We start from the raw sequence: 12,732 nt of genomic DNA, 5'->3' as shown, positions 1-12,732 counted from the left end.
TGTCTCTCCTCCTTCAGCACAACACCTCCAGCTACCTGCGGAGTCTAGAAGGGCTCCAGTCAGTGTGTGTGGGGAACTGAATCAGGTCCTTCAGGACTCCTGGCTTCAGGGGAGACTCTGGAGCTGAAGCAGTGCCTGGCCCCTAGAGCTGGGAGGAACTGGGAGGACTCCATGCTCCCATGGCTGCAGTGGATCTCTCTGGGTTTCTCTGGGAGCAGGAAAGATGTAGAGTGGATCAACAGGGACTTTCAGTGCTTCACAGAGACCAGCAGGAAGGGGAGAACTGTGGGGACAATCGTGGTAATTCCTGGTCTCTTTATGTGTGGTCTAGTATTAATTCAATATTAAAGTCATGGGCACATTTCCTTGAATTCTCCAGCTTCTCCAGCGTGGGTGCAGCCTCACCCACTTTCACAAGGCCACATCCATCTGCCCGCGGTGGCCACCACATCCCTGCTCTCAGGGGCACAAGGGGTCTTGTGGAGGGGCCCTGGGGCGGCCATAGGGCCGTAGGGAAGCCTCGTAACCTGAGCTTTGGTTTCTCACAGGTTCCAGGGTGAAATTCTCTCTCTCCCCCAGGCGCTTGGCTCTGCTGTGGAAAGAGGAGGGAGCCTGTATTTGAGCCTGTATCTGCCCAGCCCACACAGTTGGGATGATTTCCTAGCAGGCACCAGGCTTTTGCACCTCCCATCATCTCGTCTTTCAGGCAGGCTCAATCCCAGGCAGCTATTGCAGGGCTGAGAGGTTGAGGCTGAGAGCTGGGTCTGCCATGAAGGTGTTTCCTCCATTGCATGTGGGTTTGGTGCTGCTGGGTTTGTCTGCTATGCCCCAGGGAAGGGAAGGGTCCTGCTCAAGAGGAGCAGAAGCATTAGCACAGGGCTACTGCTCAATGCCATCGGTTGTCCATTCAGGTATCAGCAGAAGACACGCAGCGCACACAGGCACATCTCTACGGGTAAAACAGGTCTTTCTGGCGTCTCCCAAAAGTGGTTTAACGTGTGCAGGTCTGTGACAGGAGGGAGAACACGTTGGAATGAGCGGTCCTCATGAGTGCCACCTCCGAAAGGGCTGCCCAGGACCCACCGTCTGGGCACAAAGGGGAATCAGTCACCCCTCAGGGGATACGGGTGCCAAAGGACGAGAGCAGCTGAGATCCAGCACAAGAGGATCTCTTTTCAGCTGATCTAGGAAACACGCAGCCTAATCTGAGTCCTGTGGATAACCTTGGGCAGTTGCTTTGCCTCTCTGGGCTTTGTGGTTCCTCCCTGCAGAACGGGGCTGATGGTCCCCTCCTGAGTGGAATGCCTGGAGACCTGCAGGTGCAGGAGCTACCACCGTGCGACCACCAAGACTTTCAGCAACTTGGGTCTTCCAGGACAGCGGGTTAAACGATTTTTGAATCGCCATATTCTACAATGTTTCTGGCCCCTTTAATAAACCAGAGCCATCCACCCCCAGTTGACAGACCCCTCACTAAAGGAGCCAAAGACACAGGGTAATCACCACAGGTTTATTTCAGAGGTTAAAAGCTCTTTGTATTTTTAGTCTGTGGCTTCCTTAGTGATGGCAATGATAACTTGAGAACACCTCTGTTCCCTGCGTGTGAATCTGCACTTAGGCACGCTGAAGTTGCACAAGGCGTCTCAAGCAAACAAGCAGAAAAAGCCATTAGCTGTTTTTGGGAGCAATTTTACAAAGCCTCTCATTTGCATGCACCGAGCAAGGTTCCTGTTGTGCGGGCCGTTGGCTGGCTCTGTTCCACCTCCCCCGTGCACAGCAGTTTCTTTTTTTTTCTGATTCCTGCGTGGCCGCTAACGGCGACATGTCCAGGTAACCAGGGGTCCCCAACCGTTCACCTCGTCACACCACCTTCCCCACAAAACTAACCAGCGCAACAGAGCTGCTTTCCTCTGCCTTTCTCCTTCTTTTTTGCCTGCACAAAGTTACCTGGGCATGGATAGGGACAGGGACAGTCAGTGCATCCCCGGTGCACCAAACCGGGCCGTACCGATACGATCCAAACCGAGCTGTGCCCAGCTGAGCCATGCCAAGCTGATCCAAACGGGACCTAGCTGAGCCGAGCTGAGCCAAACTGCACTGCCTGAACCGAGCCGAACCGAGCCGGTTCGAGCCGAACCGAGCCGTGCCAAGCCAGTTCGACTCGGGCCGCGCTGATGAGGGCAGAACCGAGCTCAGCCGTGCCGGACCGAGCCTAGCTTGGCCCACCCGAGCCGAGCCGTGCCGAGGCAGGCGGGGCGGAGCGGGGGCGGAGCGGGGGCCGCCCCGGAGGAGCGGGGGCCGCTGCCCGGCCCGGCCCGGCCCAGCGCAGCGCAGCATGTTGCGGGCGGCGGTGTTGACGGCCCGGCTCTGCCGCGGCCCGGCCCGGCTCGGTGCGCCGTTCTCGGCCGCCGCCGCCTCCTCTATCCCGGCGCCCAACCCGCACCCCGACATCTTCTGCAACAAGGTAGGGCCGGGGTGGGAGGCCGGCGCGTCCCGGCCGCTGCCTGCGGGCAGCCCCGGCGGGAGCTGGGCTGGGACGGGGGCGGGGGGGCTGGGGCTCGGCTCGGCCGAGGCCCGGAGGGGTCGTGCGGTCTGCTGGGGCCCGCGGGGTGCGAGCCCGGTGCGGGGCTGGGGACAGCCCGGTTTTTAGCGCTGAGCCGGGCTGGTCCCGGAGCGGTCGGATATTTGGGCCCAAAGCTTTGCGTTGCTGGAAATCTTGTTAGAAAAAAAGGAACTACGGGTGCAGAGGCCGGTGGGAGGCACAAGGCGGGTGTCCCGCTGCGGTCCGGCGTCAGCCCGATCCCCGCGGGTGTTGCAGCTAACCGCTGCCGTCGGTGCGAAGAGTCTAAGGAGAAAACTATGCGAGAGGGCCTGCGAAGGGAGGGCAAGGTGCCTGCCTTGGTCCTGGTTATCTGCAGAGATTAGACCCCGTGCTCCTTGCTCAGCAGCCCTGGGGAAAACACCATCGGGTGGCCCGTGGCGGTGCTGGTGGAGGGCTAGCATTCCTCTCCCAAGCCTCCGACTCCTTCCCAGCGGCCGCGGCAAGGCTGTTGGCACTTGGCCGAGCGTTTGGCAAGTTCTTGGCGAGCACCGCGATCCTTGCACTTTCTTGCCATGGGCCTGAAAAAACTAATTCAGCCTTATTGAGAACGAAAGAGTTGGTGAACAGCTGGTGGTGGTGCCTGGCTTGGTTTCAGAACGATAAACCTAAAAATCAGCTAATCAGGGAAATGCTGCAAAAGCTGCGTTTTTTTATTAACATGAGGCTGTGTCTTCTGTTGTGTACTTTTAGGCCGAAATATCTCCTTCATATTGGTGTGGTTTTGGAGCCTGCACAAGTTAAGTCTCTTAATTAAACAGCCTGCTGAGATGTCATCAACAACTAAAGCTCTTACAGATTTCACCAGGGTCTGCCTCTAAGGCTTAATACTGCTTTGCTTTTCTCATTGCAGATTTTCATAAATAACGAGTGGCACGATGCAGTCAGTAAGAAAACCTTCCCTTCTATCAATCCCGCAACAGGAGAAGTTATTTGCCAGGTTGCTGAGGGTGATAAGGTAAGGGTTCTCTTGACGAGGTCGGGTTGTTTTCCATGTGGGCAGGTACCACAGGGATTGCAGAGGAAGACACGAACTCACCTCTCACCGAGGCAGCTCCTCTGTGTGCACAGATAACGCCTTGAGTGCTGCTTGTGTTCCTCCTCGACTCCTGCGTTCAACAAAACCCCTCTGGCTTTGCCTCTTACCAGTGGCAAGCTGGGACTGGCAAGGGCGGAGAGGAATAGATGTGGTGTGCAGTGAGGCCTGAGTTGGGAGGCTGGGGAGCAGTCATGGGTGGAGGTTGCTGTTGCAGGTAGGGTTGAAGGCAGATGCCTTTGTGGTCCCACGGGTGCTGTGCTGGCGGTATGACCCAGCGTCACGCTGGCAGAGGAGACAAACGGTCAGGATTCCCCTGAACAGCCCTTTGTGCTGTACACGCGCAGTGGGAGACCAACCCCAGCCTCAGGAAATTTAAAAAAAGAGCGAGCGATGGTGGAGAATGGAGTTGTGTAATCATGGGATGCCTTGTGCAAGGCCCTCCTAGGAGTCTGTGGCAGAGCTGAGGTGGTGTTTCCCAGCAATTTGGGTTTTTTCCTACAGTCTGGAAACTTGTCTGTATTCCCCAAGGGAGAGGCGAGTGAGGGAAACCCTTTGTTGTTTGCTTGTCCTGGCAAGACCATTGCAGCCAGCCAGAACAGAGACCAGCTAGAACCAGTTAATGCCCTGGCAGGGCAAAACAATGGATTAGAGATACCTGGTCAAGGAAAAAAACCTCCTTTAGGCTGTGCTAGTGAAATCAACTCCTGAAAGTGTGTCAAAAACACACTTCCAGAGCTTTTTCCATGCCTCGTTCTAGGATGCAAATATTAACTCAGCAGGTGACACTGCGGAAATAACAATATTTGCGCTCCTCATAGCTGGAGTAACAGAGAGTGTAGGCGGAGGTGGTGGCTACGCAGCTGTTGCACCCATCTGTTTCACCCATCTGTTTTGCTGTCACTTCTGCTCCCTCTTCCCCGCCGATGCAGAAGGGGTGAGGAAGCTGCGTGAAAGATGTATTTTGAGAGCGCGAGTGGGGCTGGTCACTCCTTTCTCACCCTCTTGCCCGGACTCCCCTGCAGGCAGATGTGGACAAGGCCGTTAAGGCAGCCAAGGCAGCCTTCCAGCTGGGCTCGCCTTGGAGGAGGATGGACGCTTCTCATCGCGGGAAGCTGCTGAATCGTCTGGCAGACCTGATCGAGAGGGACCGGGCTTACCTGGCGGTGTGTATCACGCTCTGTGGCTGAGCTGTCTGCCGCGATCCCTAACTGCGGGGAGGGAGAGGCCGAGACAGGTGGTTTGTGCCCGTCGGGTGTGATGGGGATTTTAGGCACAGCTAAAACTGTGAGAGCGCCACACAGGATGGGAAAGTAGTTTCGGGAAACTGAAAGCCAAAAGGCCAACACGCAGAACTGATCCGAATTGCAAATTGAGAGTCGACTCTAAATCTATGTGTGTGACTTTCCCCTCCTCGCTCTTCAGGCAATCTCATTGTCTTTTGTAGGCGCTGGAGACTCTGGATAATGGCAAACCGTACTCCATCGCCTACCTGGTGGATTTGGACATGGTAGTGAAGTGTCTCAGGTAGGGGTGGAGGCTGCAGCGACAGCACAGTAACTCCTCATGTGCCATGCTTGTGCTCAGCTGGCCCGTGGTAGCTGAACCTCTGCGTGTGCAGACACCAGGCGGCTCCGATTCAAGTGCTGTGGGTAACGGGGATCTCTTTGGATCTGACCTGTTGGTTTCGTTCAGCCCATAGCAGGGTGTTGGACACCCTGTTTTCCTCTATTTTTTGTTAAGAATGAGGCTGTAATTCCGAAGGATTTTTACTATATGTTTCTGTCATGCTATACAGAGGACTCAGCCTAATGCAGGTGATCTGTGTTACAGCCCAGCAATGACAGAATGTATGTTATGCACAGTGCTGGCAAATGCAGAGAGACAAATGTTTGTATTTACTGTCCATTCTTAAAATCACCTGTTTGGGAAATATCTGTATTGGTATGTTTTCTATGAAGTGACTGAAGAAGGGAGGAAAGCAAATAGCTGGAGGGAGTCTCTTATTTTCTGTTGACAGGAGACTTGTTATTTTACATTCAGTGACCCAAACTTTATTGTTGTTAGATACTTTGCAGGTTGGTCAGATAAATTCCACGGCAAAACCATCCCGTTAGATGGAGACTTCTTCTGTTACACAAGACATGAGCCAGTGGGAGTTTGTGGACAGATAATCCCAGTAAGTAAAATGTATCAGTAGTTTCTGCGGCATTTCGAAGATTCAGTGTCAGCATGAAGAGTTGTTTTAAAATGCAAGTTATTATCTGTTGCTAACCACTGCTTCCTTCCAGCAGTAAAGAAAGTTATGCTCACACCAGCTGGGAGGGCTGTTCGTTTGCTCTGGCAGTGCAGAACTACCTGTTGATTTCACAGGCTCTAAGTTAAGATTTACTTTGTATCCACTAGGAAAAAAAAAAAAAAATTTAAACCCCTTTGTAGGAGTCATCTGGCTCAGAGCGACAATTAAGTTTAAACTACTACCCAACATGAAAACCAAAATTCTGTGTGATGAGGAAATAGGGAACTAGCGTGCAAAATTCATCTACATAAAGCTGATCGTATTTCTGTCACTGGTGGCAAGCATAGCAAGGTGGTTTGCCACCAACAAAGCCATATTTATACAGCCACCTGGGGACAGTGTTACCTCTTTATGGGAATAGCCCCATTCCGATTGTTGCTTACTGTATTTGCGTGTTTTTTATAATCGCATTGCGCAAGAACTGAACGTAAATGCCTCGCTGGTCTGCGCACACTGCTCTGTCATTGTGAACAGGCTTTCTTTCAAAATGCCTCAAAAGAGCGTTTAATGGTTAAACTGACAGTAAAGATTCATTCCAAAAAAGGTTGGGTTTTTGCAATGGTACTGAGAGACCTCACACTTCAGAGTACAGTTTTCCTGGACAAGCTGAAGGCAGTGCTTGAAAAGGAGCCAAACGTTGAAGAGCAGCTAGGGAAGAATCAAAAGACCGCTTCCATAGGTGCTGCAGCTGATTTGAATGAAGCTCACTGGTTACTTACTGATTAATCAGAAACTTTCAAGTTCAAATCAGCAAACACTTCCTTGTTTTTCAGTGGAACTTCCCGCTGTTGATGCAGGCGTGGAAACTGGGGCCTGCCCTGGCTACTGGGAACGTGGTTGTGATGAAAGTGGCGGAGCAAACCCCTCTGAGTGCTCTCTATGTAGCTAATCTGGTCAAAGAGGTGAGCGAAAAGGCTGGGTTTCCATCCGCTGCCTCACTATCGCTGCTGGAGTGCAGTGTGATACAGCCAAACCGGTGAGCTGTGGAGGGCATGAGACAGGAACAGAGAAGGGCTGTCTGATCCAAAGAAAGGCTGGATTGTCTTGGGTATCTTAGCACTGGATTTAGCAAACACACACACCCCCTTGTCCTTATAAATGTGTATGCAGGGGACATAAATCGTGATTAGGGAAGGACTCTTTGAGGTTCAGTTAAATAACAAGCTTCAAGGTGATTAGAAAGCTAACGTGTATAGCTCCAAACGGTGCTTAGGATGTGGGGTGGGGAGAGGAGTTGTCCTGGTTGTTGCAAACTGAACATGAAAACTAAATATCTGGGAAATTAAAGTGAAGTAGCAAAGGCTCCATTCTTCCTGGGAGGCCTGCTGAAGCCTTACTAACAGATAAGGGTAGGTGAAATCCTTGATTTGTAAAAGGAATAACATCACTCTTTCCTGCGGTGAACGGCAGGCTGGATTCCCACCAGGCGTGGTGAACATCATCCCCGGCTATGGGCCCACTGCAGGAGCTGCCATCTCTTCCCACATGGACGTAGATAAAGTGGCCTTCACCGGCTCCACGGAGGTAGGGGAGTATCTCAACCTTTAAGCCCTTGGGATGTAGAGAGTATCTCATTGCTGTAATACCTTTTCTGTGTAAAATACTGGAGGTGCCTTGCCTTCTATGCTTCTTTTTAAAAAAAATGCAGCTGCTTTCAGGGTGTGACATTTATTTTTACTTTATATAAGACTCTTTTTAGGTGCCTTCTTTAGAATACTTCCTATTGTTTCCCTTCAGCTGCTTCTTACTAGAGGTGAAACTCTGGGCAGACTTCACTTGTTCTCTTAATAACCCTTTGTTGTCAGGGCTTTATTAAACTGTTGACTGAGATCTAAACCCAGCTGCCCTGCCAGGTGTTGCTGTAGGTGGGAGTTAATTCCTAATACCCGTTCTTCTCACGTTGCAGGTTGGCCATCTGATCCAGAAGGCTGCAGCAGAGAGTAACCTAAAAAGGGTGACACTGGAGCTCGGAGGAAAGAGTCCGAATATAATCATGTCCGATGCAGACAGTAAGCACCTGCTAGCATAACGTTTGATCTGTACCTTTCTGCAAGCAGAGCTGGAGGGGAAAGAAAACCTCTCCTGTGCTGTGTGAGCCTCCAGCTCTGACACCACCCGGCTGTTCTCACCCAGCGAAGTCTCTGTGCCTCCTGCTGTAGCTGCCGTATTTGTGTATCAACACTTCTTCACTCCCACTTCTCTCTGTGCTGTGAAGAAGTTCAGTTATCAACAAATGGGAATTGTTTCAGTATCTTCCTTCAGTCTTAGTTCCATTTTTGTTTCTATTTCTTTCTCTTAGCGCGTACTGCTCTCTTCTAGTCTCATGAAGTTCTGGTTCCCTCCTCTCTTGCATATAGGCTCATTTTTGGTCATGATGAGCCAAGACACATGTTTTTATCTGGCAGTAAGGAAGGAATTCTTCTTGATCTGAAATAACTTGTCCTTAATGCCTGATGATTTCAAATGAGAACTGTAATCTGCCCCAGATTAGATTTTTTTATCTCTAGTATGGGGTACTTTAATAGAACCTCATACTAATTAAATCTGGCTGTAACGTCTGCCCATGGAAAATGCCTGTCAGCTGAAGGGACTTTGTATCACTGACTCCAGCAGTGTCCGTGAGAATTGTTCAGAAAAAGTCACTTACTGACTGTGGTCGGTTTTGTTTGCTTATTTGTTTCTCTCCTCTCCCCAATCTTAGTGGACTGGGCTGTGGATCAAGCCCATTTTGCCCTCTTCTTCAACCAAGGGCAGTGCTGCTGTGCAGGATCCCGAACATATGTCCAGGAGGATATATATCATGAGTTTGTGGAGAGGAGTGTTGAGAAGGCCAAGTCCAGGGTGGTTGGAAACCCGTTTGACTCTAAAACAGAACAGGGGCCTCAGGTAAGAGCAGGAAACTGCTCTCTCATGAACTGTTATCTCATGAAGTAGTCCCAGTCTTGAGTCATTGTGCATCAGTAGATTGGAATGAAAGGTATCCCCCAGTCTCTTGATTAATCCCCTTTGAACTGTGCCCATTACCTCCTTGCTTGTGCAGGAGGGCGAAGTTAATTAACCGTTCTGATTATTCCAAAACCTCCACTTGATGCTGGCATTTAGCAATTACCATCTCCCTTTGAAGCCGGCTTGGCAGTCTGCTGTAATGAGGGATTGCTAGAGCACAGTCGCATGCACAGCAGGTTGTAGCTGAATCCTTTTTTCCCCCCCCCGGCTCTTAGGTCGATGAAGAGCAGTTTAAGAAGATCCTGGGTTACATTAGTACTGGGAAGCGCGAGGGAGCCAAACTGCTCTGCGGTGGGAACCCTGCTGCAGACAGAGGCTATTTCATCCAGCCAACTGTCTTTGGCGATGTGCAGGACAACATGACGATTGCCAGAGAGGAGGTGAGACCTGCAGCTCTTTCGGTCTGGCAGCTTCTTGCTCGTCATTTTGCCCCCTCTAATGCAAAAAACCCTGGTCTACAAGCACTGGGCACTCATGACCTGTGAAACTCGGTGCTTCTTAGAAAGTTACCACATTAAACTTCCCTCTGAGTTACATCATGGGCACTTCATAATACCGAAGTGATACTTTGAATTTGATGTCCTGTATGACTTCCACACAAATAATTCCAGCATCAACCACAGCCTCCTTCATGATCAATTTACGCCGATTTTCACGTGCTCTGTTTGGATTTTGCAGATATTTGGGCCAGTCATGCAGATTCTGAAATTCAAAACAATTGAGGAAGTCATCGAGAGAGCAAACGACTCCAAGTACGGCCTAGCAGCAGCAGTCTTTACAAAGGATCTTGACAAAGCAAACTATGTGTCGCAGAGCCTGCGAGCTGGAACAGTTTGGTGAGCCTTGACACTTCCTTCTCCCTAAACTGCAGGAAGCTTCCTTGCGTGCTGCCATTTCTCATGAAGTTTGCTCTTTTGACAGCCTTTCTCTACTTTGGATCCAATTTTACGTGCACTTCACTGAACGTAATGTCAGACCTTCAATTGTAACGCTAACTGTTGGTAAAATTTAGGTATATTAAGCTTCCGTGCTCCCACTGTGGATTAACGAAGGAGACGGGGGGAAAAGAAGTCCTGTACTGCCGCTGGCAAGGACAGCAAGTGCTGCAGGGCTCTGACTGCCAGTAGTGATTAGATCACTGAGCATGTCTGTGTGGTCCTGGCTGCCAGAGTTCCTCTGTGTTCTGAGGCTGTGCCAAAGATGATGCCAAAGTCAGTACTTCAACACCAGGTTACTGTTCTAGCACAAGAGATTTTGGAGATCCATAGCTCACTTTTTTCTTTATTTTTTTTAATGGTATTGAGTGAACAGGTAGGTGCTTTAGGCCCTCTGAAGGAGGTGTGCGTGGTTCTGTGATAATGAGACGTGAATCGATTTCATGAGGTTCTGTTTCCTGGTTGGTGAGGTTCCAGTATTAATTCTGTTGGCCGAGAACTGACAAATACAGAAATCCTGCCTAGAAATTCAGCCATCCCTCTGTTGTAAACGGCTGAAATGTCTGTTTGCTGTGAAAGGGCTCTTCCACGAAGCAGTTCTGAAACTGCAGGTGCTTAACACTCGGTCTCCATTTCAGGATAAACTGCTATGACGTGTTTGGTGCCCAAGCCCCGTTTGGCGGCTACAAAGCTTCTGGGAATGGGCGAGAGCTGGGAGAATATGGTCTGGAAGCCTACGTAGAGGTGAAAAATGTGAGTATCCCTGTACCCAAGGGTTTCCCAACCCTCTACCATAGCTCCAAATTGTATTTGTGCCTGTTGGTATAGGCTGGCCTGAAAGCTGCAGTTCTTCCTTCTAATGCTTGAAACAAAATTGGAGCTGCACTTTTGAAGTAACCACAAACACACCTCCACATAACTGTATTTAAAAGGGAAAGTGAGCCTTGCTTTATACTGCTGAGGAAAACAAGGATATGTGACCTAACAGATGACTGGTTGCCTGCACCACTTGGCACTGGTTAGCTGTTTCTCACTGTAAAGAATGTAAGTGTTGGACTTCTCCCCGAGTTTATTTTGTGGAGAACAGGAAAGGCATGTGCTGCGAGTGCATGCCTGATGGGTGGGAGCTTCTGCAGGTACGAACCAGGCAGATGAACACTGGGCACTAATCACTCAAGGGCAGCGACCAGCAGTACTTAATGCCGCTCTCTTGACTCAATACGCCCTTGGGTCCACGTGCGAGACCAAGGTTCCTGGTGTTAGGCAATCCCGTCACCGCAGGCCAAGTAACTTCCTGAAAGACAAGGCAGAAGGGCTGTCACGCTGCTAAAGGGTGACGGAGCTCATGGGCAGAGGTGGTTAGCCCGTGGCCCCGGAGTTACAATACAGCAAAGTGCGTAATGGTTGAGGGCCTCTGGCTTGTGACGGGCAGGGGGGCTGATTTGGTGCAGGAGCTCCAACAAACAAGTGTGCCTGCTCCCACCTCTCAAAGAGCAGTGGCAGCTCTGGAGAGATGCCGTGACCATTCGAGCTTCCCTCTCTCTTTGAGCCTTCCCAGACAGGTCTCCAAACCAAGGTGATCCCAGTCACTGACTGGGATATACTGGCCACTTGTTCTGGTTCTCTTCTGCAGGATGCTGCTGCTTCTTGGCCTTCAAGTGAATATAACTGAACACTGTCTCCAGGAAAAATAACTTGTGACTTTTTTTTTTCTAGGTCACAATCAAAATTCCACAGAAAAACTCGTAAAGGCCAGCAGCCTCTCTGCGTTTGGAAACACCTATGCAGCTTTGTGAGATGCGAAGCAGGGAAACTTCTCCTTAACGCACACAAAACTTAGGTGGAAAATATGTAACTCTGCATTAAGAAATGCTTCTTTAGAAGGCACCTGAAGGAGCTTTTGTTAAAAAGCATTACTTGGCTTTATCTTTTTAAAATACCAAATACAGTCAATTGCGTACTAATGCGTTAGATGGGTGTACTCTTGTTGGATCTGTATCTGATGAATGTGCGTTTTTCCATAAGAAATCATTTAAATGGTTGTCTAGCCTGCAGTAGGTTTTATAATAATTCTTTGTTGGCTTACACAGGCAGCTCTATGCTCCTTGTCCTCTACACTAACCACCTCCATCCCTCTTCTGTAAGCAGTGAACGGAGACTAAGTTGTGTAATCCAGCGGGAGAGAATCTGCGAGGTCAAAGTTTGTTCTCAGCTGCTCCCACCTGCTGTCATTATATCTTCTCACAATAAACATTGTGAAGGTAACCCTACCTTTGTCGGAGAGGTTTATGTCAGTGAGCTAAGCAGAATTTTCTTCCGCATGTAATTACCCCCTACCTCGAGGCGGTTTTTAAGGTTTTTGCTTTCTGCACTACCCCCTTTCCTCGTATTGCCTTGACGTTAAAGGAACTCCTAAATCTGCAAATCGAGCAGAAGAGCTGACCCTACTAGAGCGACAAGCGGGATGAAGGTGATCTATACCTCAGTGAGCGGGGCGGGGGGGGGGGGGGGGGGCTGCAGTGGGAGCCACCGTTATCGTGGGCTCACGGGAGTAAGTCCTGCGCTGCAGGGCAGGTGTGCTGTGAGGGGGAGCCGCTCCCCTTCCCGAGCGGCGGGTACAAGGCTGCAGGCGGCCCCCGGCCCGTTCCGCGGCCCCGCCCGGCCCTACCCCGCCCCTCAGCAGCAGGACGCGGCCGTTATCCCCTCAGGACGACGGGCGGCCGTTCGCGCCTCGAGATCTCGCGAGGTTTCGCCCCGTCCCCTCCCGCGACTCTCTGCCGGGGGCGGGGCCTGTCGCCCGCGGGGCGGAGCCGGAGCGCGCGGCTTCGCTCCGCCCCTCTGATGGGCGGTCTGTCCC

General features: G+C 50.9%; 1 protein-coding gene across 1 annotated transcript; it reads left to right on the top strand.

Moving 5' to 3' along the window:
• Positions 1–2,273: 2,273 nt before the first annotated feature.
• On the top strand, positions 2,274–11,842 carry ALDH2 (aldehyde dehydrogenase 2 family member). Its single transcript, XM_075769313.1, has 13 exons — positions 2,274–2,464; positions 3,453–3,557; positions 4,661–4,801; positions 5,083–5,162; positions 5,703–5,814; positions 6,708–6,836; positions 7,345–7,458; positions 7,841–7,943; positions 8,636–8,820; positions 9,156–9,320; positions 9,619–9,776; positions 10,514–10,628; positions 11,592–11,842. Exons 1-13 carry the CDS (start codon positions 2,336–2,338, stop codon positions 11,622–11,624), a joined length of 1,569 nt encoding a protein of 522 aa, XP_075625428.1. The 5' UTR covers positions 2,274–2,335; the 3' UTR covers positions 11,625–11,842.
• Positions 11,843–12,732: the final 890 nt, after the last annotated feature.

The sequence above is a fragment of the Balearica regulorum genome, chromosome 17 (genome assembly GCF_011004875.1).
Source record: "Balearica regulorum gibbericeps isolate bBalReg1 chromosome 17, bBalReg1.pri, whole genome shotgun sequence".
NCBI classification, from domain to species: domain Eukaryota; kingdom Metazoa; phylum Chordata; class Aves; order Gruiformes; family Gruidae; genus Balearica; species Balearica regulorum.
This window is presented reverse-complemented; position numbering and strand designations above follow the sequence as displayed.

Bases quoted from the DNA above. Each gene is read 5' to 3' on its own strand.
- ALDH2 (XM_075769313.1), top strand. From the start codon at position 2,336: ATGTTGCGGGCGGCGGTGTTGACGGCCCGGCTCTGCCGCGGCCCGGCC. The intron at 6,837-7,344 runs GTGAGCGAAAAG...GGTGAACGGCAG, and splicing joins TAGCTAATCTGGTCAAAGAG to GCTGGATTCCCACCAGGCGT. The intron at 10,629-11,591 runs GTGAGTATCCCT...TTTTTTTTCTAG, and splicing joins CCTACGTAGAGGTGAAAAAT to GTCACAATCAAAATTCCACA.